The sequence below is a fragment of the Lissotriton vulgaris genome, chromosome 1_1 (genome assembly GCF_964263255.1).
Source record: "Lissotriton vulgaris chromosome 1_1, aLisVul1.2, whole genome shotgun sequence".
Taxonomy (NCBI): Eukaryota; Metazoa; Chordata; class Amphibia; order Caudata; family Salamandridae; genus Lissotriton; species Lissotriton vulgaris.
In genome coordinates this window covers 1,843,156,190-1,843,180,464 of record NC_141685.1, presented here as the reverse complement: position 1 = coordinate 1,843,180,464, position 24,275 = coordinate 1,843,156,190, and the positions used below count along the sequence as shown (strand labels likewise).

Genomic DNA, 24,275 nt, shown 5'->3' with positions numbered 1-24,275 from the left:
GGTCTTTGGAATACTGTTCCACAGACCCGCCAATGTTTCATGTGAGATCGATCCACTCAAATCCCTCTCCCATTTTTGCAGGAGGCCCTATCTCTCAACTGTTTTGCTACAGTGAAGTGTCCAGTGAATGTTGGAGAGCAGGCTCCTAGACCCGCATAGTTGTGGAGCAGTTTTTCATATAGGGACAGGAGATCGAATAACTGCCTGTGTGTTGAGAGGATGTAGGCCCCATTGTTACAGTTGACAATATAGGATCTTATTAATTGCTGGAGTCTTGTTGACTGTTTTGCATTATTCAAAAGACCTAATCCATTCCTGACTAAAGAAAGTGTACTAGTGTTCTGCATTTCTCCTTTTCCAGTGGTAGAAGAACTTGCCCTCCACAAGCAGAATGAATGTTGGATTGTGAAGGACACAGCCCCATCACTGCAATGTGGTCCCATATCTCTAGTATAGTTTTACTGGAATAGCTATGCACTCCTTATATGGAAATTGTGTCGCTCCTGTCCATGTCAGCTGTCGACATTGTGAGTTCCATTGAAAAACTCTTTTTTCCACTGTCTACTCGTAAATAAAAGGGGGTGAGCTGCTCCATTATAACTGGACACCAGTCCTCCTCTCTCCCTAGGTGCCATCAGAACCCTCCTAGAGTTGCGTGGACTTCCCCTACTCCAAACAAAGTCCAGGAGATGGACCTGCATGGTCAGTGTACATGTGATGGAAGAAGGGATTGAAAGAGGTGGAGGACTCTAGTGGCCACATTAATCTTAAGGACATTTTGCTCAATTTATAGAGGGGATCACGCCTCCTATTATCCTCATGTATTTGTTGGCTCCCCTTAACATTATTAGCCAGTTAGTTAGATTACAGGTCAAGTGCAGGATTGAGCAATCCGCCCACTTGAAAGGGTGAGTCCACTGCAAGTCATGGGCTTCTGAGGGGTTAATAATGGGCGAGTTTTGCTTGTTAATCTTGTGGGCTTCTTAAATTGTTCCAGCTCGTCCAGAAGTATGGAGTTACACTGGTCAATCAAAGACAGCAAAATGCCATTTCCAAAGAGATCCTCATCCCCAAAGGGAATGCTCCTAATCTCATTGCAAGACTTAATTTTTATTGCTAGAGATTCTGCCAATGATGGAAAGTTGGAGAGGGGAAAGTAGAAATCCTGGCCTCGTTTCACCGTGAAGGGAGAAGGTAGGCATATTGTTGCCAGTTCATTCTAACAGACTCTGCTTGGATCCAGTCTTTCAGTGTTCGGTCTGAACACTTGCTTGACAAGAATCACTTCCAATCAATCAGTAGATTTCAACCAATCAGTAGATTTGTACTGTACTTCTAGTCATTCATGATGGTATCCAGGCACTGGCAAGTTCCAGTTGATTAGCCGAATAGCTAGGTCTTCAGGGACTTTCGGAACTCTGAAAGAGAAGGGTAGCTCATTCCATGTCTTAACTGCTAGGTAGGAGAAGAAGCAACCTCCGCACCTGCTACACCGGATGCAGGGGTGAAGGTTAGAGAAAGGGACACAGAGTGGAAGTGTCTGGTGGGCTGATGAAAGTTCAGGCAGAAGTTTAAGTAGGTGGGTCCGCAGTTGTGTAGGACCTTGTATACATGGGTCAGGAGCTTGAACTGGCATCTTTTCTGTACAAGGAACTAGTGGAATTCCCAGAGGTAGGGGATGATGTTGATTTCTCTACGTAGAACCAGGATGAGTCTGGCTGCTGTGTTCTGCATGGTCTGTAGTTGTCAGAGGAAGTGAGCTGGGATCCCAGATTAGAGAGCGTTTCCGCAGTCCAGTCAGTTGGAGATGAGGGCTGGAGTGATGGTCCGTCTTGAGCTTTGGTGTAGCCATTTGAATATCTCACGAAGCATGCGGAGGATGAAGAAGCAGGAGGAGGAGACAGAGTTGATCTGAGTTATCATGTTTAGCTTGTCCAGAATGATGCCTTGGCTTCTGGGGTGGTCAGTGAGGGTAGGAGTCGGTCTGAGTTCTGCGGGACACCAGGATGTATCCCAAGGGGAGCACTTGTTTCAGAAAATCAGTACCACTGTCTTGTCCGAGTTGAGCTTCAGGCAGTTATCCTTCATCAATTTGGGGACGTCTGTTGTGCAGTTGTGGAAGTAGGTCTTGGTGCTAGTGGTGCATTAGGAGAGGAAGAGGATGAGTTGTGTATCATCGGCATATGATATGATGTTGAGTCCGTAGGTTTTGGTGATGCTGCCCAGAGGTTTCATATAAGTGTTGAAGAGGGAGGGACTGAGAAGGGAACTTTTGAGTACCACACAAATAATTTCCTTGAGGTGAAGGGGGGAAGGCGGACTTTTTACATTCTCCCGGTGAGGAGAAGCGATCCATCTGAAAGCGACTAATTGGATGCCTATAATGTGCAGCCTTGCGATGAGTGTGTGGTGGGCGACTATAGAGAAAGCTGCTGAGAGATCTAGGAGGATCAGAGCCACAGTCTCGCCTTGGTTGAGTAGGGCTTGGATGTCGTTGGTAGCTACATTGAGGATGTCTCGGTGCTGTAGTTGCTGCGGATTCCAGATTGGGAGGAGCTGAGTAAGAGCTTCTGTTCCAGATATGAGGAGAGTTGTTGGTTGATTGATTGCTTTTTGCAATACTTTAGCCGGGAATGGGAGGAGGGAGTTCAGTCAGGAGTTGTTGAGTTCGCTGGGGTCTGCCAGTAGTTTATTTAGTAGGACGTTGACTTCTGCGTGTCGCCAGTCCTCGTAAGGTGGCTGTGGCAATTGAGGTGTTGAACAAGGTCATGAGTACATGGCTGATTTTGGCTTCGCTTAGGTGGAAAAGTGTGGTGAGGGAATCGGTGGGTTGAGGCCCCTGAGTGTGCAGAGCTCATGATGAAGGCAGTGTCCTGTGGGGCGAGCTGGCTCCATTCTTTTAGTTTTATGTCTGTGGTGGTAGAGGGGTCATTGTGTTGCTTGAAGAATTTAGTGGCTTTGGGCTGGGGTTTGAAGTTTCTGAAGATGTTGGCGATTTAGTCATGGAAGAAGTTTGCTAGCTGGTTGCACAGTTTTTGTGAAGGGGTAATGTTGTTTGTTGCAGTTGAGGGGTTGAAGAATTTGTTGACTATGTTAAAGAGTTATTTCCTGTTATTGGAGCTTGATTCAATGCATGAGGCTAAGGCCTTTTTCTTTGATTCTCTCAACTGCCTGTGGTAGCGGTTGAGGTTTGTCTTGAAAAAAAGTCTCGTTAGTTGTGTTCTTGCTAGTGTGCCATCAGCTTTCCAGGTGTTAACAGTGTCGTTTAACGGTTCTCAGTTCTTCAGTTTACCGGCTAGCCTGCTTGGTGGACTTTCTGTGGGTGTTGTTGTCGATGGGAACAATGCTGTTGGCATAGTTGGCGATCCTATTGCTGACATTTCTGACATTCTGGTCTAGATTGTTGTAGGAGATGGAGTGGGTGGTGTTGAGTGTGTTCATCCATGTGTCCTTTGAGACTTTGCTCCAGTAACGGGTGGGGTCATTGGGCAAACTAGGGGGGAAGAAGTCTGTGAGCTGCTGCTGATGGTGAAGTGGATGACGGAGTGGTCGGTCCAGGTGTGTTCCATGGTGTGACTGTACCTGATGCAGTGGCTGGAGGTGAAGATAGGTCTAATGTGTCCTGCGGTGTGCCTGGGGTTGTGAACGAGTTCGATATTGTCGAATCTGTCGAGGTGTGTAGTGTTGATGTCATTGTGGTCGTTGAGATGGAAGTTGAGGAAGGAAAATGTAGTTATTGGAGTCTATGGGGAGAGGGGTGATGACGTTGGTGAGGAAGTTGCAGAAGGCTGCACGCGGTCCTGAAGATGGAATGCACCTGATAGTGGTTTTGCTGTCTGTTTAGTGTCAGAAGTTGAGGTGTTCCATGACTGGGGTGATGTCTTTTGTGGTTGTGCATTGGATGGATTTCTTATGTATGATGACAATCCTTCCACCAGGCTTAATTATGATGATGATACGGGATTTGTATAGCGCACTATCACTCCAAGGAGCATCTTGGCGCTATGACTCAACTAAGCTAATGAGGATGTCCCCAGCTATACTGTCTCCAGAGAAAGAAAATTCACATCAATAATTTGCATGCTGAATCCGACAGACTATATATCCAGGTCTTTAGGGATTTCCTGAATCCTTGTTCGGATGTGATCTCACGTAGCTGGTAAGGTCGTTTATTCCATGCCCTTGCGCCAATCACTGCAAGGGATTTACCTCCCTTCGTTGAAAGTCTAAATTTAGGGACAATAAGCAGGTTGGCAGTAGCGGACCTGAGATTTCGAGAAGGGTGGTATCGTGGAAAACGTTTCCGGAGGTTCATCGGGCCCTGCATGTGAAAGGCCCTATAGGTAATAGTTAGGATCTTAAACAAAATGCGTTTGTAGATAGGGAGCCAGTGAAGGGCATCCAATGCGGCAGAGGCCGAGGACTTTCTAGGCCATCTAAGTACCAGTCTAACGGCTGCATGCTGGGCCATCTGAAGTCTGTGCAGGGCCGATTTGTTTGACCCTGCATACAGGCTGTTACAGTAGACCAGTTAATGATGCGGTCATGGTTGTTGGCCTTGTATACTTTGGGTAATGCTCTGGTGATGTTGGGCGCAGAAGTAAGGTTGAGCCAGTTCTCAGTGAGGAAGAGGATGTTGGGTGTGAGGGTGGCGATGAGGTCCCAAATTTCGGAGATGTGGTTGCATTGTGAGCGTGTGTTGCGAAGGGCGTATGAGTTGTGGTTTTTGTTCAGGTGGTATCTTTGGTGTGTTCGGGGCATGGCTGGTTGGTGGACTGGTGTGTGTGCTGTGGCGAGCGAAGTTACTATGGGTGCAGGTGAAAGGTCCTTCCGTGAAGCATGGGTAAGCACAGTGGTAGTGTTTGTTGTGGCATCTGGGATTGAGGATGTAGAACTCGCAATGGTGTATCTTTGGAGGGGGGAAAGCCCAGGGGTCGCAGCGCTGGGTGCGGTCCGGTCACAGACCGGCTTCTGGGAACTTCCAACTAAATGTCTTGGTTATGAGACATAGGAATAAGGTTGAGATTACCTTTCTACGATTCTATTATTGTAATTGGGCAAAGCACCTGATTTTGTTACAATTACGTCTGTTTGATAAAGCGTGCTCGGTCAGTCTGTTAGGGGCGCCATGAGCATCTCAAGCCATCTAGCTGGTCAAGACATTAGTTAAGATTTTTGCATTTATGTTTAATTGGAGTAAAAACATTGGTGTGCATGAAGGTTTAGATTAAAGCAGCCTTCGGTTTGCCTAGTTGGGGGGAGTATAAAAGACTCCGGGAAGCCATCTGGCCGGGGCATCTTCCCTGACTGCATGGATTTTGAAGGTTCTGGATCTATAGGATCAGAATCACATCTCGTGGGTACCTCTCACTGGTGTTGAGTACTGCAGTCACTCACAGGTCTATAGATAGTCCTTCATACATCCCACCATAGTCCTCCATGACCTCCCTACCTAGTCCTCCCTGACCTCTCTATATCCTTTCTACAAAGTGCGCTTTTAAAAAACTGAATTTGAACGTAGTTAACAACTCTAATGAAAATTTGATAACCACACTGGGAAAAACACTATTTTTATATCAAAGGCAATGACTAGATCTAGGCATAAATGCTCCATTTCCTCTACCCATTTGTCTCTTTGAATTACAATTAATTTAAGAAAATGTCTTCTAAAGGATCCTACTACCACCTAGTGGTTGTTTATGCCTATTCATCAAATTATTACATCTCCAGAAAAAATGCAGTTTATGGCACTTTTACTGGACTGTCTCTTTTACTTGATTATGCTTTGTTGTTGCTGATAATTTATTATGCTTATTGAAATGGCTTCCCTGCCAGAGCACACCTTTCTATCACTGTCATGTTCAGGGTCCTGGGCCATGTTAAAATCCTGCCAGTTAACAAGCAGTGGCGGCCAGTGAAATGTGACAGTGGTGAGGCGTAAACAACCATCTGAAACAGCAAGGACCCGGAAGGTGAAGCAGCAGAGCCAATTCATTGAAAAGGCATATATAAAATACTGATGCTTCTTTACAAAGGGACTTGGATAATTGGAGAGATATTACTAGGAAAGTGTCTTGATGGCAACACTCCAAGATCCATATAAGACTTTAAATGATCCTCTGACCTGCATAGTGCAGATTGTCTGTAGGCCTCCAGACCTTCTATCTCTTTGCAGAATTAATTCCTGTTTACCGAGAGGGCATGGAGTCCCAGTCACAGTGGGGCAGGGGAGATTCACATTCTGTCCTAAAGTTCCACTCTTGCAAATTAATCTTTCAGTTAGACTAGTAGAATGCTCTGGGGCAGTTTCCAACAGTATAAGGCACATTACAAACACAACAATTAATTAATAACCCCTCCTTCTCAATGTACAACATGGCTACTAACCTGCAATCACACAGAGAGGGGCAAGCAGGGGATGTTAGTGCCCAGTCTACTGTGTCCATGCGTAAATTGGTAGGCCAGTCCCAGTTTTTTTTTTAATTCAGAGACTTGTAGTCCTGGTTTTATACTAGGTTAAATTAAGTCTACAAGTGACAGAATTGCACAAAAAAACCCGGGACTGTGCTAATTAGTCACTCATGGACCTGGAAAACATGACAGCTATGGGACTGACCTACAAAATGCAGCATGACACTGGCGAAATGTGCTAGGTAGTAGCATCCTCTTAACCCCCCCCCCCCCCTCCAACACACACACACACACACACACACACACACACACACACACACACACACACACACTGCCCCCCACTAGCTCACTTCCACACAAGGCTCTGAAAGATGCCTAAACATGTAGGGTACATTATATGAGAACGCAGCACTAGAAGGCAGACAGGGGTCAGCATTTGTTTTTGTATTGGAAAGCCTACTTATCCCGGCTAATATTGTAACTACAGCAATGAGATTTGGTTTATGGGAGTAATTTCAAAAGTTCAGAAATAGACTGCTTATATTATACTTAATTTTAAATAGAAAATGTCACTGTAAACAAACCTGATAAGCGATCAGCTTTTAAATTAACATTGCCTTCCCTACACAGAGCGGAGACCTGCACATTCCGGAGATTAGTAAAATAGAAACTCCATGTCATTAAAAACAATTTCAGTTTAACAAATTGATTAAAGTATGTGTGAGAAACCTGAGGCGGGATGCAGACAGGTTGCTAGAACGCCAACACCACCACAAGATAGTATTTTCAAATAACCTTGATTAATTTTTTTGTCAAGTTCACACTCTTTTTTTTCTCTTTTAAATACTGTTGGCTTGCACAGCATTCGTAGATGGAGCGAGTGGCAGGGCAGGCAATGGAGTGACAGGGAATCGCAGTATAAGCTGTCCTGGGGGCAGGAGAGGTCGTTAATTGAAATCAGGGCACTGCCGAATCCATTTAGATCAGTCATCCATGTGATGATGCAGCCTCTTGTGAGCACCGCCCCTTTCCCATCTACTCGCAGGAAGAGTGGGATCAATGAGTCTTGCTTTTCCCACCCTATGGCCAGATGGAAACGGGAGGTATACAGCATCCCTGATCGGCCCACTTCCTGGGGAGGCACAGTGCTCAATTACCGAGCTGCGTCACAAGGGTTGTGGCCCTACAGACTGGAAGGCCACTGAGGACCAGGGCAGGCAATAGGTAAGCGCGGTAACAACTGCAACGGCAGGCGCATGCGCACTGGCATATGCGCCTGTGACAAGTGCCTGAGTGCCTTGGTCAATAGGAGAAAGGCTGTCAGTAATGCTAGAGACTAGAGGCATTGTGGCTCAATGGTTAGAGCGGCAGACCCTGATGCAGCGGTCTGGCCCGGGACCATGGTTCAATTCCCGACGCGGCAGGGTCTTGGGCTCAATGTCCGCGGACTCGATAATTCTCGCCTCAGTGCCTACTCTAATCATGGGTCCCACTCTGCAACTCTGGGCAATAGTTTGCTTAATCTCCACAACGGCCCCAATAGCGCTGGGGATGCCTGGCTTCACCTTGGGGGGTGCCCAGTAGGGAGCGTCTCACAGGGAAAGCCAGGAAGGGTTCCACAGCGGTATACAGCGCCAGGATGCCCTGAGATGGGGCGGCAGTGCGCTTTACAAGTATACCCAAATTTACATTTACATTTATTATCCATGAAAAAGAAGGCTGCAGGAAATGAGGGGGAGGGGAGGGGCGGGCCCCAATGCTCATGATAACTTACGGCTCCTTTAAGTGTCTATCCGCCTCCCCTAGCAGTTCACGCAGGAGATTCTGAAGTATCGTTCGTGAACTATGTTTGGAACATGGAGGACAGTGTTGGATCTATTGTGTAGCATGAGTTGGAACTTGATATTGCTCCCCTCCATTTTCCTCTTGACTTTGGTTCTCCTGCTCCTATGTTGTTTTTGCAGAGGATGCCCACGTCCGTCGTCTTAGTGGATGCTGAGGCGCAGAATTAGTTGGGGGTAAATGTCTGTGCTGCATTGGAAAATCACTGTGGCTCGGGTGTGGGTTTCCTGTAGGAACAAAATGTTGTTGCCATTTGCTCAGGGAGTTTAGGATTTTTAACTTAAGCAAGAGTGATTTAAATTTTTGTGTGGGGTAACACCAGGACTGTACTTTTTCCTCCTTTCACACACCAACAGCTTTGTGTAACACAGAACAGAACTGGCCAATGAGTTCTAAAATGAATATTATAAAATTAATTAATAAAATGGTTACTCCTATGGTTGGAATCGAGATGAGGCTAGGGGAGCCTGTTGGGATAAATTGTGATGCGGGGCATACAATCTGAATGGGTGTCCCAGGTCAAAAGAATTGTAGTTCCAAAGTTTTTGTCTAATGTTTCCAGTCTTGTGCACCACCTTGTCGAGCCCTAGTATCCCACCAACCCCTTCCCAGTCTCCTGTTGGCATTGCAGCACCATCACTGTTAGCCACTCAAATTGCCATTGCTTTTCCACCTGACACATACTGAAGGGTTTTTGGGGTTCGTCCATGCTGTTTTAATTATTTCCAGATGCTGCATCTCATCTTATTTCGCGGTCTCCATTGAGCACATTTGCACTTGTTTATGGCAGGATTATGTGCAATGCTGTGCGCCAGTCAGCTCATCTACAGAGTTTCCTGATCCTATTAGATCATCTATCTATCAGCCAGGAGGTCCAAGAGCTTTTACACCTCTCAACCAATTTCAGCATCTTCCATTAACCCTTCCAAATAAATTTTTGAAAGACTGGCCCCACTGGTAGGAGTTATATTGGTCCCTGAGAAAGTCTGTCACTAGGCAGAAGTGCCATCACTTACTTGAGGTGATGGCAGAATGGTCGTTTTATAGAGGTATTTAGTAACCCGTAAAGAATTATATCTAATGTGCTGCATGATTAATTCCTGTTCTTGTACAAAATGTACCCTTTTGAAAATGTCTGGGAGTTTTATAGTGTTGGTTGCATGTAGACTCAATGAGTCCATTCCATCCTGATGCGGGTGTTTGTTGTAAGTCTCTCATGACATACCAGAGGCCCTATACAAATTCCTGATTTCCTTGCCTTCCGTGTCCCTTATTACTGCCTTGATCCTGATGTTATTGTGGCATGTGTAGTTTTTGAGTTCTTCTAGTTTGTTTTAGAGTACAATATATTGCTCTTCAAGAGTCTGAATTCTTCTGAAGAGTTGGGCTTGCTCTTCTAGCATATTGTCTACCACTAGCTTCAGGTCAACGACTCCTTCCCTGCCTCAATTTTCGAAGACGTTACAAATCGGATCATAAATGCATGTCTGTAGGTCAATTTTAATTGGCCCAATCTCAGCATGGTTCTTTTTTAGGAAAAGTTGTATATAGTCTTGGGTGATGCTGGAGGTGTCCCGTCTTTGTGATTTGGAAGGTTGGTAGACCCCGGTTTTTCAGGTGCAATGTAGACTTTTTAGAAGATGAGTGAGGTCACATATCCGCAACCAAGATTTACTTGCAGCTTCTCCCCTGAACCTTTAACTCCAAACTCATAGCACTGCAGGTAAAGTTCCAGTGCAAGGTGTGATTGTGGAGCTTGAGTGCACCCCCACAAGAATCTTTCCAGTGAATTGCTGTGTGGGAGTGAGTGGCTTTCTCTCCGCAGGCCAGCAGTACCCCATTGGGGTTTTCCTTGGCATTCTCTAGATGGTATGCTGAACCTTTGGCATGGCGTTTGCTTTGCTACATCTATGCTGCCCTCCTTTAGTTGTGAAGGCATGTTCTTCTAGAGTGTTTTATGTGCTATGCCTTTCCGCTAACCAGTTTGCTGTGGAACTGCTGAGGGCTCCAGGTAGGGCTACATTTGGGGCCATGTGGATGTCTATTTCGCCAGTCCATGGTGGGTCTCAGTGGGCACCCCACAGAGGGCCAGAACAGCTAATTCCTCAGGTATCTGATTGGGGTACCACTTTATTGTGCTGCCCCAACTCAAGCTAATAGTCTTGAGGATTGTGCAACTTAGGGGCCCACCCTGTACACTCTTCTAAGGTACCCTGTACATAGTCAGGGCTGCCCTATTGTGGGTTAAGTTCAGGCTTTCATGCGCCCCCGGTGACGTTTTTTCACTCTTTCGTGGGGGGTGCCTACCCTCTCTGTCCCTCAAGGCCCCCTCAGGTCACACATCTGGTATCTTATAACTCCTGGAACTATTATCATCCTGCTGGGGCCTAGTCTGTGCTTGGTTCTGCGGGTGCCAGCTCTGCTACATCTGAACTTACACATCTCCTCTTTTCCTACATCCTGGCTTGCACTGCAGCTGGGGCCTCTCAAATCACTGCTGGTGCTGCTCCCAGGCGTCTTGAGAGGATGGTGATATCTTTACCAGTCCAGGGCTTTTGTCTTTGGTATCTCACAGTTTCAATTGTGGTTATCAGCTTTGTCTTACTCAGAGCTTTTTCACCAAAACCAACAGCTTCAGCGGAGGCTTCTGCCTTTGAGGAACCTTTTCCCAACAGATCCTTGGATCTTGCCATACTGAAGCATTATGACTTCCCTTTCAGGGACAACCCACTTGTTGATCTCCACTCCTTCGTAGTATGCCTGGAATAGCACCTACATCCTGACAGCTGTTTATCATTGCCACATCACTTTTCCTGGGTGATTTTTGACTTAAAGCTTAACAAATGTATATCTACAGTTCCTTAGCCTATTCTAATGAGGTTGCTGTCTCCCAGTGAATAACTCAATTCCTAGCAAGACTCATGTGGTCATTGAATTGTACATCTTTGCTTCTAACAGAGTATCAAATGATCAGGATGTCTGACGAAATGTGATAAGGCGGTTTATGTTGGAGGGGAAAGTTAAGGTGGGAAGTAAAGGATTTGCCTTTTTATGCAGCTTATCTTTGGAGAGCAGATATCCATCCATAGTAGGATGGGTGTGAGGAAGTTTTATCATTTTAAATTGCCATTGGATACAGATTGACAGACAGGGGAGCACCTGGGAACTTGCCTGCTGCCGTCGGGAGCCCGGGAGGAGGACTGCTGAACCTTCATACCCACTGTCATTGCCGCCTGCCTGCCTCCTGCCTGCCTCACGCTGCCCACTCCCACTACCATCTGGGGAAGCGCTGGCCGTTGCGTGAGTGCAGGACAGGGAAACTACCAGCCCCAGCAGTCCAGAGAACCATGTGAGCAATTGTAGCGCCAGGAGGCGCATTAAAATTCCGTCAGCTCTGCCGAGTGGGGGAGCACCTGGGAACTTGCCTGCTTGCCTGCTGCCGTCGGGAGCCCGGGAGGAGGACTGCTGAACCTTCATACCCACTGTCATTGCCGCCTGCCTGCCGCCTGCCTGCCTCACGCTGCCCGCTCCCACTACCATCTGGGGAAGCGCTGGCCGTTGCGTGAGTGCAGGACAGGGAAACTACCAGCCCCAGCAGCCCAGAGAACCACGTGAGCAATTGTAGCGCCAGGAGGCGCATTAAAATTCCGTCAGCTCTGCTGAGTGGGGGGAGCACCTGGGAACTTGCCTGCTTGCCTGTCGCCGTCGGGAGCCCGGGAGGAGGACTGCTGAACCTTCATACCCACTGTCATTGCCGCCTGCCTGCCTCACGCTGCCCGCTCCCACTACCATCTGGGGAAGCGCTGGCCGTTGTGTGAGAGCAGGACAGGGAAACTACCAGCCCCAGCAGCCCAGAGAACCACGTGGGCAATTGTAGCGCCAGGAGGCGCATTAAAATTCCGTCAGACCTCCCTCGCGGGACGCCAGCGGGACGCCGGGCTAAGCCCGGGCAAAGGGCGGGCCCTCAGAGGCCAGAGGAGACCGGACCGGGCCTGTCCCCTTGGTTTTGACTGTAAGGTAAAAGGTGTCACTTGCTCATGCTAATGCCCTCGCTATTTACTTCATTTTGAGACTGTTCTGTTGATCTACTACCTCCATGTCACCTCAGGAGGCTTCTAAGAGCTGTGGTACGCTGAGGAGCGAGGTCACTGGGCCCATGGAATGCTATCTAGAAAGGGTAACCTCAACCATCACTCATGAACTAGACAGATTAGAGCAACGCTTGCCCACAGATAACATGCTTTGCAATCTCCCTGCCACTCAGACGGCTGATGTAGTGTATGGATCCACCTTGCTTGACGAACTGAATGCCCTTTGTAAGACCCAGTATGTCGCTGCAGACTATGTAAGCGAGACACCCCACGCCCTGGTTAGCCCCCTAGTAACCCCAAATGCTCAGTCCACTACGTCGTTATTGATAGACTGTAACACTTCAGATGCTCTCTCCCCATCTCCGTCTGTAAAAGTTAACAGTAATCATGCAGCGCCCCTTCATATCCCACCCGCCAAAAGGAAGCGACACAGGACTACACGCTTGGGGGATGAAGCCAAACAACGAAAACTGTGTCCAAGCTCCCTAGCAACGACTACACTTACCCCGTCAGCGGCTGAGAGACATAATAGTTTAGATTTTCCTGCTCCTACCTTCCAGGCAATTTAATTGGACCTTATAGAACGGCTTGTTACTTCTATTATATCCCCACTGATAGCAAGAATAAATAGTCTGGGAGAAAAGCTCAGTGCAATTGAGACGAAAATTACTCCCAGTACATCACTAATAAAGAACATGGCAGAACCCAGCCAGGAACCCGTTCTACCTGCCACTGTGGTGCACGAGTCAGCTACTCAAAGTAATAACAGGGGGAATAAAACAATGGCTGAACATAGGACAATTCGGGAAAATCAAAACGCAGGTAGCCGATCCACTACAACCCAGAGGCTTAGCCCCAAAGTAAGGTCGACATTAGGCCCAATCCCTCACACTGTCATAGCCGACAACAAAGGTATCAACTCTGGCAGAAGTGACCATATAAATTTACCCCCAATAGCCGCCCCTTTTGTATGTGTGCTCTCGGGTGTCCCAGTACTTAAGAAAGGAATACCTGAGAGACAGCACGACTTAAGAAATAAAGTCATCTTTTGGCTAACGAAAAATAGACCCTTGCCACCTAATATTGACGGCTCGATAGTAAGCGTCAGAAGGGTGGGTTGGCTGGGACCGCTACCTAAGGACATTAAAGGGGACCTTGTCCTGGTAAGATTTAGAAATGAAAATGTCGTCCCCTATCTACAATCCTGGCAGCCCCAACTGGCAGATGGCCCTATATCCACATGGCAATTACATGACTTTTATCCTAGGGCGTGTTATCTCACCCCGTCAAGAACAATAGTAGAGAGTAATCATCAGAGGGTCAGAAATGTATACGTACAATATGGGTATAAAATGCCAACTTCAAACCATTTTTACTTGCCCCAAATACATTAATTTAGACAGGGGAAGCCCCTAACTGATTTGATGTCAAACTTTGTAAAACACTGTTTCTTTTTAACTGTGTAAACAATTATTTTTAGCGAGATATAATTATTGTGACTGTTTTTAATAATCTGTATGCTTTTATGATTTATACTTTTTAAATCGAATAAAGCTTAATTGAATTAATTGAATTGAATTGAATTGAATTGATACAGATTGTAGTGGATTCATTGTGAACGAGCATTATAAACACAAATAATTGAAGTGTTTTGAAGACCAGTGAGATCTGTAATACAGGGCAGCAGGTGGTGTTTATGGCAAGAGCACCACATATATAGAACAGTCAGAGTAAGTTCAAGAGAGGAAGAAGAGCTTGAAGGAGGATAGAAAGCTCTAGGAGATAGGTCAATTTACTTTAAGTGTAAAAGAGTGGATCAAAGCTGGTTCACAGTGGATTGGCAGAGCAGAAAGGGTTATTTCTGCTAACGAAATTGGCAGGAGGGAGTCATTATGACGGTGTGTTTGCTGAGAGAGGGTTCAGAGTAGGAAGGAGAGGGAAGGTGTTGAGCTGGGATCTGAAAGTGCTTATAATGCCTTTCTATACAGTTTTTAGTGGTGAAGCAAGAAGTGCATTTATTACAATAGGGTTGGACTGGGCAGTGACGTGTGAGGAGAAAAGTAGAGAGAGTAGATGCAAGATAATTTATGAGGGTGGTATGTGAGTGATGAAATGAGAACTTGCCTCATCAATGGCATCTTTCAGTGTCTTCTCAGTATAAGTCAAGCTTCTTTTGGGTGTGTCATTTTCTCCTTCTGCACAGCTAGGGCACATTTGAGTTTTGAGGTTTTAGATGGCTTGCATCATCCAAGGCTGAGGATGAGGGGCAAATGTAAATAAATGTGTTTTGTTAAATGCAGAGGAAGCATTGTTTAGGTGTTATGAATTATTGAGATCTTGCAGTGTCCTAGCTAACATTAAACACAAAATGACGGGAGAGGGTCAACCACATCTACAACTCTACCAACCCGAACCCCCTAATATCCAATTGTACACACGTAGAGGGATGGAGAGTATCAAAATCAAAATCAAACCCAAAGCAACCCGTACAACAAAACAAAAGTGTTTGTTTTGAAAATACTTCCCTCACTCACACACCAAAGTGTGTGACATGCTTCATCATCGGGTCTGCTTACAATACGCCCAGGTGTAGCCACACTCTGGACGGAGCATAGGGAAGGGGGTTTGAACATAAAAGACCACTGGACACAATATAACAACACACAACATATAAACATAAACAAATATGTGATCATTGAATGTCACCCTGTGACTGGAACTAAAGTGCAACACGTGCAGTTAATCAGGAAGCGTTAAAACTGGTTTGAGGATACGAAACAGGAATTTATTTACAGGTTCTGCAACCAGGATTAAAAGAAAAGAAAGGATGGGTGATGTTTCCAAGAGAATATAAAGTTCTCAAAACAACCCTCCTTATACCGCTGTTGTCAACATGTTTCGACCGACTTACTGTGCCATGAGGGTCAACCCCGGTCTTCATCAGGACATGTGTTGCTATCAGTCCTACAATTGGTCAAGCCGCAATTCGGTCAAAGTACCAATTTTACTGATCACCCTGGATTCCAATCTAATCTGCATATGTGTCCTAGCTAAGACACTTTACAGACTTTATTTTTTAATAGGAGTAGATTTAAACGTCCTCAGAATCAAGGACAAACTTATCACCACTCTCCTTCATATTTAATAACCCTGGAGTGAAAAGTGATGGTCTGCCTTAAAATGCCTGTTGACAGTCATACATTTTCATTGAGAGTAGATTCTACTCTAGATACCAAGGCCTATACTCATGTATTTTGTTAGGCACTTTCCCTTCAAAAGTTTCACTTTAAATATTCCCATGTTTGACACTTGGGACTCTAGAAATATTTCTCATTGGAGACTAGTGTCACAGAGCTGTGTACCATTGCTAACATTACCAGTAATGACAAGACTGGATACGTTTTTGATTGCACCTTTTCCCTGTTCAGTGCAACAGGATTCAATGGCATCAGAACAATTATCGTCTACCTGCTCGCTTTACTTCTCTTTCTGGGAATCCCCTTCAATAAAAATATGGAATGTAATCAAATGGTAAACTTGTGTTGGAATCTCTTCTAAAATTGCTGGACTTGTAAAAAGATGGCAGGTCTTAGATTTTTCAGGCGTGTAACATGCAGACTAGCTATCTCCAAATAACTATTTTACTTCTGGAAATAACATGTTCCCTTTATCCTCTAGTCTCTAGCCATAGAGCTTGGTTCATCCTTGAAACACAATTAGAGGACATATTCATGTGACCAGGAGCCACCTTCTTCTAACCAGAGTCTCTGTTTTGGTTCAGAGAGCAAACTATTGCTTCTCCTGCTTTTAGTGTTCATAGCACCCCTAGCACTAGTTCACCAGGTTTACTAATATTAATAGTTCAGATCCTATAATCTGTCTTAAAACATCTCCAGACTACCGTGGTTCCACTTGGCTGGCGCATCAGTCTGTTTGTCCGGATGGACTATAGCTTTGGATGCTAAACTTGGTGATTGTCTTTCAAATTGATTTTTAGCATTATTTTGATGTTAAGGAAAGTGCCATACCTTTGAAATGTGAATAATTAGCTTCTATATCGGCAGAGGCAAATTTAAACAGTTCATATTTGACTTGTCTATGCCACAACAATCCTGCCAAACAATGAGAAAGGGAGTTCTCCTTTCAGACCCAGCAATACCACAGAAGGAAAAACAGAGGGAGGGACCAAGAAGCTTCTCAAACATTTGCATTCTGTTGATACACCTATTGGTCATGTTGCACATGCAGCACCTTTAATCTGAGGGAAGAAGCTGCTCATGCTCGTGGCAAGCAGAAGGCAAGATTTGGCAAAGCCTGTAGGTGTTGCCTATTCAAGACCTATTGGCTTTGCCAATGTGCTTTCAGCAGGGCTAAAAGTTAGTGGCATAGACGGGTGTGGTGTGGTGTAGAGTGGCGCAGAGAGCCATTGAGTAGAGTGGAGAGGAGTAGTGTGAAGTGATGTGGAGTGAACTAATGTAAAGTGGCATAGAATGGAGGAGCGTAAAGTGGAGAGGTGTAGAGGGAAGGGACATCGAGTAGTGTTGTGATATAGATTGAAGTAGAGTGTTGCAGAGTGGAGTCAAGTGTTGTGGAATAGAGTGGTGTTGAGTGCCATAGAGTGGAGTAGAGTGTTGTACAGTGGAGTGGTGTCGACTCGAGTAGAGTGGCGCAGAATAAAATAGAGTAAAGTGGAATAGCGTGGCATGGCGTAGAGTAAAGTATTGTATATTGGAGTGGCATAGAGTGGAGCGTCGTAGAGTTGAATAAAGTATTGTAGAGTGGAGTAGATTATAGTAGAGTAGTTTGTTGTATCGTGGAGTGTCATAGAGCAAAGTGTCGTTGAGTGGAGTGTCTTAGAGTGTTGTGGAGGGGCGTAGAGTGGAGGGGAGTGCAATAGAGTGGAGCACAGTGGCATAGATTGGAGGGGTGTAGAGTGTTGTGTGGTAGAGTGGAGTACATTCTCATTGACTGTAGTGGCGTAGCATGGAATAAAGTGGCATAAAGTATCGAAGAGTGGAGTAGAGTGCCACAGAGTATCGCAAAGTGCATTCAGTGCAGTACAGTGTCGTAGAGAGGTGTGGTGTGGAGTGGCGTGGAGCAGAGCAGCTTAGCTTAGAGGGGAGCAGGAGCAGCTCCTCCACTAGGGCTGAGGAGTGTCACCCCACTCCTTTCTTGCAGTGCGAGAAGCAGCAACATAAAATGGTAATAACTACAATTTTAAGTTTCTGCTTCTTGCACTGTGAGAAAGCACAAGGGTTTGGTTGCGGGTGGGCGGGCTTCTCTGCGAGCAGGGCTGGGTAGGGAAGGAGTAGTGTGCCCACTCCTGAGTGCGCATGACGGGTTTGGTCAGCCCTTCCCCAATGTAGGCTGCAAAGCAGCCTACATGGAGAACATGACTGGGCCATTAGACCCTGGTTGGGTGGCGTCCCGACCAATCACAACACTGCTTGCAGCGTTGTGATTTTCTTAGGGTTGGGAGCCTGTCTGCCTGGTTCCTGTTCCAACCCCCTACCCCGTGCAACCACCCCTCCCCGCACCACACCCTGACCCCACGCCCTCCTCCCATTCTTGCTGGCCGCGATTGGAGGGGGGTAGAATGTTTTGGAATAGAGGATGTCCTGTTGCAAACAACAAATTTTCATTTGAAATTACTATTACATTTGCACAGACATATAGTTTTACTGATAAACCTGTACGGTGCACAAATAAGATTGTGTGTAAATGGCATCACCTAGTGTGCTGGTTCTTAACCTGTGGTCCGAAGACCCACGAGGGTGGGTGATGGGGGGGTCTGCGAAACTGTTTTACAAAATAAAATAATATTAACCCTTTCCTTGCTGCCGTCGGCCATTGGCCGACGGCAGCGCTACCTGCCCAGTGCTGCCGTCGGCCATTGGCCGACGGTCTCCAACCGCACACGGAAACGCCCGCACCGCGGCGGAATTACTGCCGCGGTTAACGGGTTAAAATGAATCAATTAAAATTAATACAGTATATACAAATAAAAAAGCAAATATGAATATTTGACATTTTGTTCAATATTTAACTGTGAATTACACAAAATATTTGCCATTTGTTTGGTTTAATACTTGTCTTTGTATTTTTGTGTATTGTGTTGAGGTTTACATCAGAGGAATTGCTTAGGCTGGGGGTCCCTCACTTCCAATTATGACTCTGTGTGGGTCCCTGGATTCCAGTAGTGATACTGTGGGGAGTCCACAGAAGTTAGAAGGTTAAGAACCGTTGACCTAGTGTATTTATTTTTTTAATGGTGCTAAAATATTTGGTGCCCCACACTTTCCTAATTTGGATATATTCTGAAATATTTGCTTAGTTCATTTACAGACATGTACATTTTGTTGTATGCTAGAAAAAATAACATTGTACAGCTTTCCTTCGGCACACCCAGAACCCAGCATGACTGTCACATACATCCTCCCACTTTGAAGTCAGAGAAAGAATAATAAACAGCAAGCTTCCTCGTAGGACAGAACCCAATATTTGACTTTTGCCTTTAAATGCACAGGAAAGTTGACAAGATAAGAACAAAATGTAAAAAGTTTGTTTACAGAAAGCGAACACTCCTGGAAGAATACAGTAAACAAGCTATGCTCCATGGCAGGGACAAAGACATATTGGACAGTTTAACCCCTTCAGCGCTGATGACAAAGCCAGCTCATCATGGGCATTACCTGCGCTGTGCTTATGACGAGCTGGCTTTGTCATGTAAAGTGGGATTTATGGAATTGCAGCACCCAGGGGGAAAACCCATAGCACCCAAGGGGTTAAAACTAATAAAGCCAGCAAATACAAAGCAAGCAACTGTGAGTTAGAAAACACAAAGGTACTGATTACGATGTTGGTCAGAGTTGCCTCCGATTGACACGGTCTCGGTGTAAGATCCATCCGACCATAGGTCAGGGGTTCCGCACACCGAATTAGGATGCGACCGCATATGGTGCAGCCGCAAAGTCCCATTTCTACAAAAGGAGCTTGTGCGGTGACCGGTTTCCGCCCGCAGCACAAGCTCCTATTGAGAAATGAGAGACTGTGGAAATCACTGCTCCGTGTGGCAGGCACCTCACGGCGCTTGCCACATGGTGCAAGGATTTCCAGGCCCCTTAGCAGAGGGCCAGTGGGGAAGGAGGCTCTGCTCGGGTCCCCCAAAGTTGTTTTCTGACAGCCTTTCCATATCAGAAAGGCCGAAATGGAAAGGCTGTCGGACATTGACATCGCTGTCCTTAAGGGATTATGAGGCCAATTCAAATGACTGACAGGCTACTTGAGCCAGTTGGAACTGAGTCGGATCCCCCGGCCGGTTTCAACTCCGACTGTCATCAATGTAATACGGCGGTCGAACTAGAGTATTTGAGAAAGCCTCCGACCAGCGGTTGGAGGTTTTCTGACTGACCTCGTAATCAGGCCCAAAGCCAATGGTAAGCAATGAACGGAATACATTCCCAGGGAAGTTTTCTTGAATGTCCCCAAGAAGTGTAGGATTTGATCTAAAATTACTTTAACCATTAGTCTGTCCATAACTGTTGCATAATCCAGTCCTCAAAACACCGTTATGGCTCGCTTCACAGGAGGGCGTTTACTTGAAATCCTTGGCTGTCATGGACAAACTGGTATGGCACTTCCAGATAAACTTTGAAGACTGCCTAAAAGTGTATATGCATTTTAGAAATGATTGCCTATGATGAATTAGGTTTTTATGCACACACGGTTGCCATAATTTTTCAGGTTTCACATTGTAGGATAATAAAACAATTTGTGGATTTCAATATTATTCACCTTCGCCCCAATCAAGAAATGATCTGGTCCTTCTGACATACTGTTACATTTCTTTAGTGTTTACTTATTTGCTAAATTAAATGAAAGGTTCAGTTACAATTTTAGGATGCAGAAAGCCTCACATTGTTGTCCCCAATTTTATCCTAGGTGGAAATGAGTCCTCTGGAAAATGCTATTGAGGTGTTGGAAAACAAGAACCAGCAGCTACGAACACTGATAAGTCAGTGCCAAACTCGACAGATGCCTAATATAAATCCTCTCACAATGTGTCTAAATGGAGTCATCGATGCAGCAGTTAATGGTGGAATTACTCGATACCAGGCGGTAAGAACATGACTGGAAACCTCTACATTTTTTTCAAAATGTTGGCCGTCACCTACTGCTTGCTTTACTCTAGTGGGCAAGTGTGATGTTTGTTTGCCTACAAGTGTGGCCACAGAAAGGAAATCAGATGATATATATGTGAAAATAGCATTAGTTTAATTTTCTCATTTAACAATCTCTTTGACTTTTGCATGAGTCATGAAGTGAAGGAATCATATCCCATGTTTTAATGCCCTCCACTGGCTCATGCTTGAGGAAAAAATACTCTTTACAATGTTCTGCATCACGTGTCCATATTGTAATCTCGAGTAGCATTCCTACTTGTGGGCACGGACAACCAGCAAGCAAGACTCTTGGTGCAGGTCTTCCAGTGGTGTTAAAAGAAGCCCACTTTTGAAACATACTCTGAAACCTGAAGAATAGGATAATAATTTAATCTGTTCTGGAATTGAATTCCAGAACACGGGTCCGACCATCTGAAAAAGCCCTTCACCTTTGGTGTTCTGTTTAACCCTGGGAATTTATTGTAGTATTTTGTTTCTGCTACACAGATTTCTTCCTTAGAAGTAAGTTGTAATACACCAGGTTAATATATGTGGGCCCCAATAAAAAAAATTCCCGATCCTTAACTAATAGCCTGAATAGTTCCTAGTGTGACTTAATTATATATCCGCTCTTCTTTAAGCCAGTAATGAGCCTCAGTGCTGCAGTTTGGGCTCTGAACATAATTTGACCAGATGACAGCCAAACATAGTGACAATTACAGTAGTTCAACCTAATGTTCATAGTCGTTCCAACTTTTAAAGCTTTTTATTTGTTGGACATCAATGGAAGTAAAGTTTGTGTCTGCTAATTTGATGGAAACAACTTGCACTTGCCTAACCTACTTGAGCATCCTGTGTCATCCCTTCAAAATATAACGCCCAAATTTTTCCCTGAGGATGATGGGGTCTTGATTAATTAACCGAGGACAGATAAAGTGAATAATATTAGGAGTATCCTTTCACTACATGCAAGATAAACCTAGCTTTAGAGCAATTGAGTTTGAGTTGCTTGTTATGCTTCTTGTTTTCTATGCCATTATGCACGTTTTGCCACTGAGCTGGAGGAGGAATATTTGCTCAAATGGATGTACGCTTAAGGGTCATCTGACTGTACTTGTACCCCTGAAATCTCAAAAAGAGGGCACAAATATCTGTTAACCACTCCATTACCTTTTGGCTAGGTTTACACTGTGGAAATACCTTATACATACATAAATACATTAAATAACGCATCCATATAATGGTGCTCCTCACATTAGAGGCAATTGCAGGTGGCTAGGTAAGTTCCCAGTTTGAATCTTTATGACTTTTGGTAAGAAACAGATAAAATCACTTCTGTAGTAGGGGATCTCTGTGTATAGTCATAATCTAGTGAATAGTCCCGCTTATGTGCGGGGACCCCGGAGCAATCAAAAATAATCTCTTAAGCTGTCTTCTGTGCAGTCCTGCATAGACACTTAAGAGAGAATTAAAGACAAATAATGCAGCCTATACCTGCAAGGCTACACTGTCCAGTACTTCAACTAGAAATACAAAGGATATTCCACCAATTTCATATTCAGCACAGTCTGCCAAGTTTCACCATAGAGAAACTTCCCCCTTCACAAAATCCTTGGAATGATATTGAGGAAGGAATGGACAGACAAGCCCCCCATAGGCTGCCAATATGTGGCTTATAAAGGGATACCGTGCCTTTAAGGAAACTTTCCAGAACTCTCGGTATCCCAGAATGCACAGCAACTCCCTCCACTTTCAGTTTTGTTTTCCGGCTCCTGCTAGCAGGACCCTGGAGCATTGAGCTCTCCCTTTTTGGGTGTTTGTCTAACTTTTTGCACTTTTCAAGTGTTTACAGTGTTTCACTCGACGTGTTTTTGTTCCTTCTTCCTTTTGCTGGAGTTTTCCGGTGAGTTTGGCCACTCTTTTGTCAGATATGCCTTCCTTATTTGACAAATGCCCTGAGTGTGCCAGGAAGAAGGCCAAATCTGATCCACACAGGGTGTGTATCCTCTGTCTCCCTTCTTCTCATGTCCCTGTGGATTGTGAGATGTGCCAGCAGTTCTCCAACAGGACCCTGAAGGACAGGGAGAAGACTCGGCTCAGAGAACTGGAGCAAAGAAGACCGCAAGATCAAGGTGGGTCTGGGCATGGAGAGGCCTCTTCCTCTGCCCGTACTTCGGCCTCTGGGGGGCTCCCCAGGAAAGAGAAGGCCAGAAAACGTCCCAGGTCTCCGTCGACGTCGACAGCCGCGACGTCTAGAGGGATGACCACCGTCTGCTTCCCGTCTTCCTAGGGCTCTGGGTCGAAGCGACGTCGCCGTTTGACGTCGAGGGGAGTGACGTCAAAACCTCGGGCGAGGTCGACGTCGAGGACCGCTTCGTCGTCGGGACGCCATTGACGCCGTGAAGGGTCTGGAAGGCACTGGCGCTCACCGTCGAGGCGACACCGCCGTTCGGCGTCTAGTCGACGTTCGTCGTCGAGACGAAAATCATCGACGTCGAGACGAAGATCATCGATGTCGAGACGAAGATCTTCGACGTCGAGAAGAGGAAGATCATCGACGTCGAGAAGGCGATCGACGCCGAGACGCTGGACGTCGAAGAGGAGGTCAACGTCGAGAAGGAGAAGATCGACGTCCAGGGGGCGTTCTAAGACCAGGACGGAGTCACAGGGCTCTGTAGTCAGCCTTTCCTCGGCTTCCACGAGCCCACGGTCCCGGAGGCGCCGTCGCTCGTCCACGAGAAGGTCGGCCTCTTGGTCACCCCCATCAAGGCCGGCGCAGAAAAGAAGGAGAGTGGTAGAGTCTCTGGGCTCAGAGTACTCCCAGGCCTTTTCGCCCTCACGGCCCAGGACGCCTACGCCTCCTCCGTTGCCCAAGTACCCTCCTCCGCGTAATCCTACGCCTCCACCGCCTCCTCATAAACCTCCTCCTCCTCCACCGCCACCTCCGCCAAGGTCTCTCTCTTTGCCTCATCTCCTGACACCACCTACGGTGCGTCCACGTCCTCGGCGCCCTCCTTTACGGCCAGTGGACAAACCAAGGTCAAGGAGGTCGAGGTCTCGCTCCAAGCGGAGGGACAGATCCAGAAGCAACAGTCGTTCTTAAACACCGTCCAGACGGCGCCACAGGAGGGACAGGTCTAGGTCCCGCCACACGGACTCGTCCAGTGCCCGGGACTATTCACCTACATTATTGGACTCCCCTCGGAAGAGGGTGTCTCCAGTAGACGACATCGTCTCCTTCCAAGAGATGTTGTTACGTGGGTCGGCGAAACTGGGCATTACACTCACAGTGCCCACACCATCGACTTCGTCATCTTCGAGACCCTGCATAAGAAACAGCTGTCTCGCCCCTTGTTGCCCTCGGTGCCGGGGCTGGAGGAACCTGCCATGGAGCTCTTCCTCACCCCTGCCTCTACAAAATCGGCACCTTCCAGGCTGCCAAAGAAATACAGGGCCCCAGACTCAGACCCGGCGTTCCTTCGCTCGAACCCTGTACCGGACTCGTGATAGTGACGGCGGCGAGAAAACAGCACTCCACCGCCCCGTCGTCGACGGTGCCTCCTGACAAGGAGAGCCGCTTGATGGACTCGGCCGGCAGGAAAGTCTGCGGTACGGCCTCCACTTTTATGAAGGCCGCGAGTGCCTCGGCTCTGTTGGGCCGTTATGATCGGGCCTTATGGGAGCCCCTGCAGCAGTTCCTGGAACACCTGCCCAAGGACAGAAGGGAGGATTTCCAAGAGATCATTAATGAGGGGATGATGGTCTCCAA

The 24,275-nt window shown here is 46.3% G+C and overlaps 1 protein-coding gene across 1 annotated transcript in view; it reads left to right on the top strand.

Moving 5' to 3' along the window:
- Positions 1 to 24,275, top strand: part of DOCK4 (dedicator of cytokinesis 4) — a 1,616,764-nt gene that overhangs the window by 1,444,777 nt on the left and 147,712 nt on the right. The window contains exon 43 of the mRNA XM_086919301.1: positions 20,286 to 20,462. Within this exon, the coding sequence (XP_086775427.1) occupies positions 20,286 to 20,462 (177 nt within the window). The remainder of the gene's footprint in view (positions 1 to 20,285; positions 20,463 to 24,275) is intronic.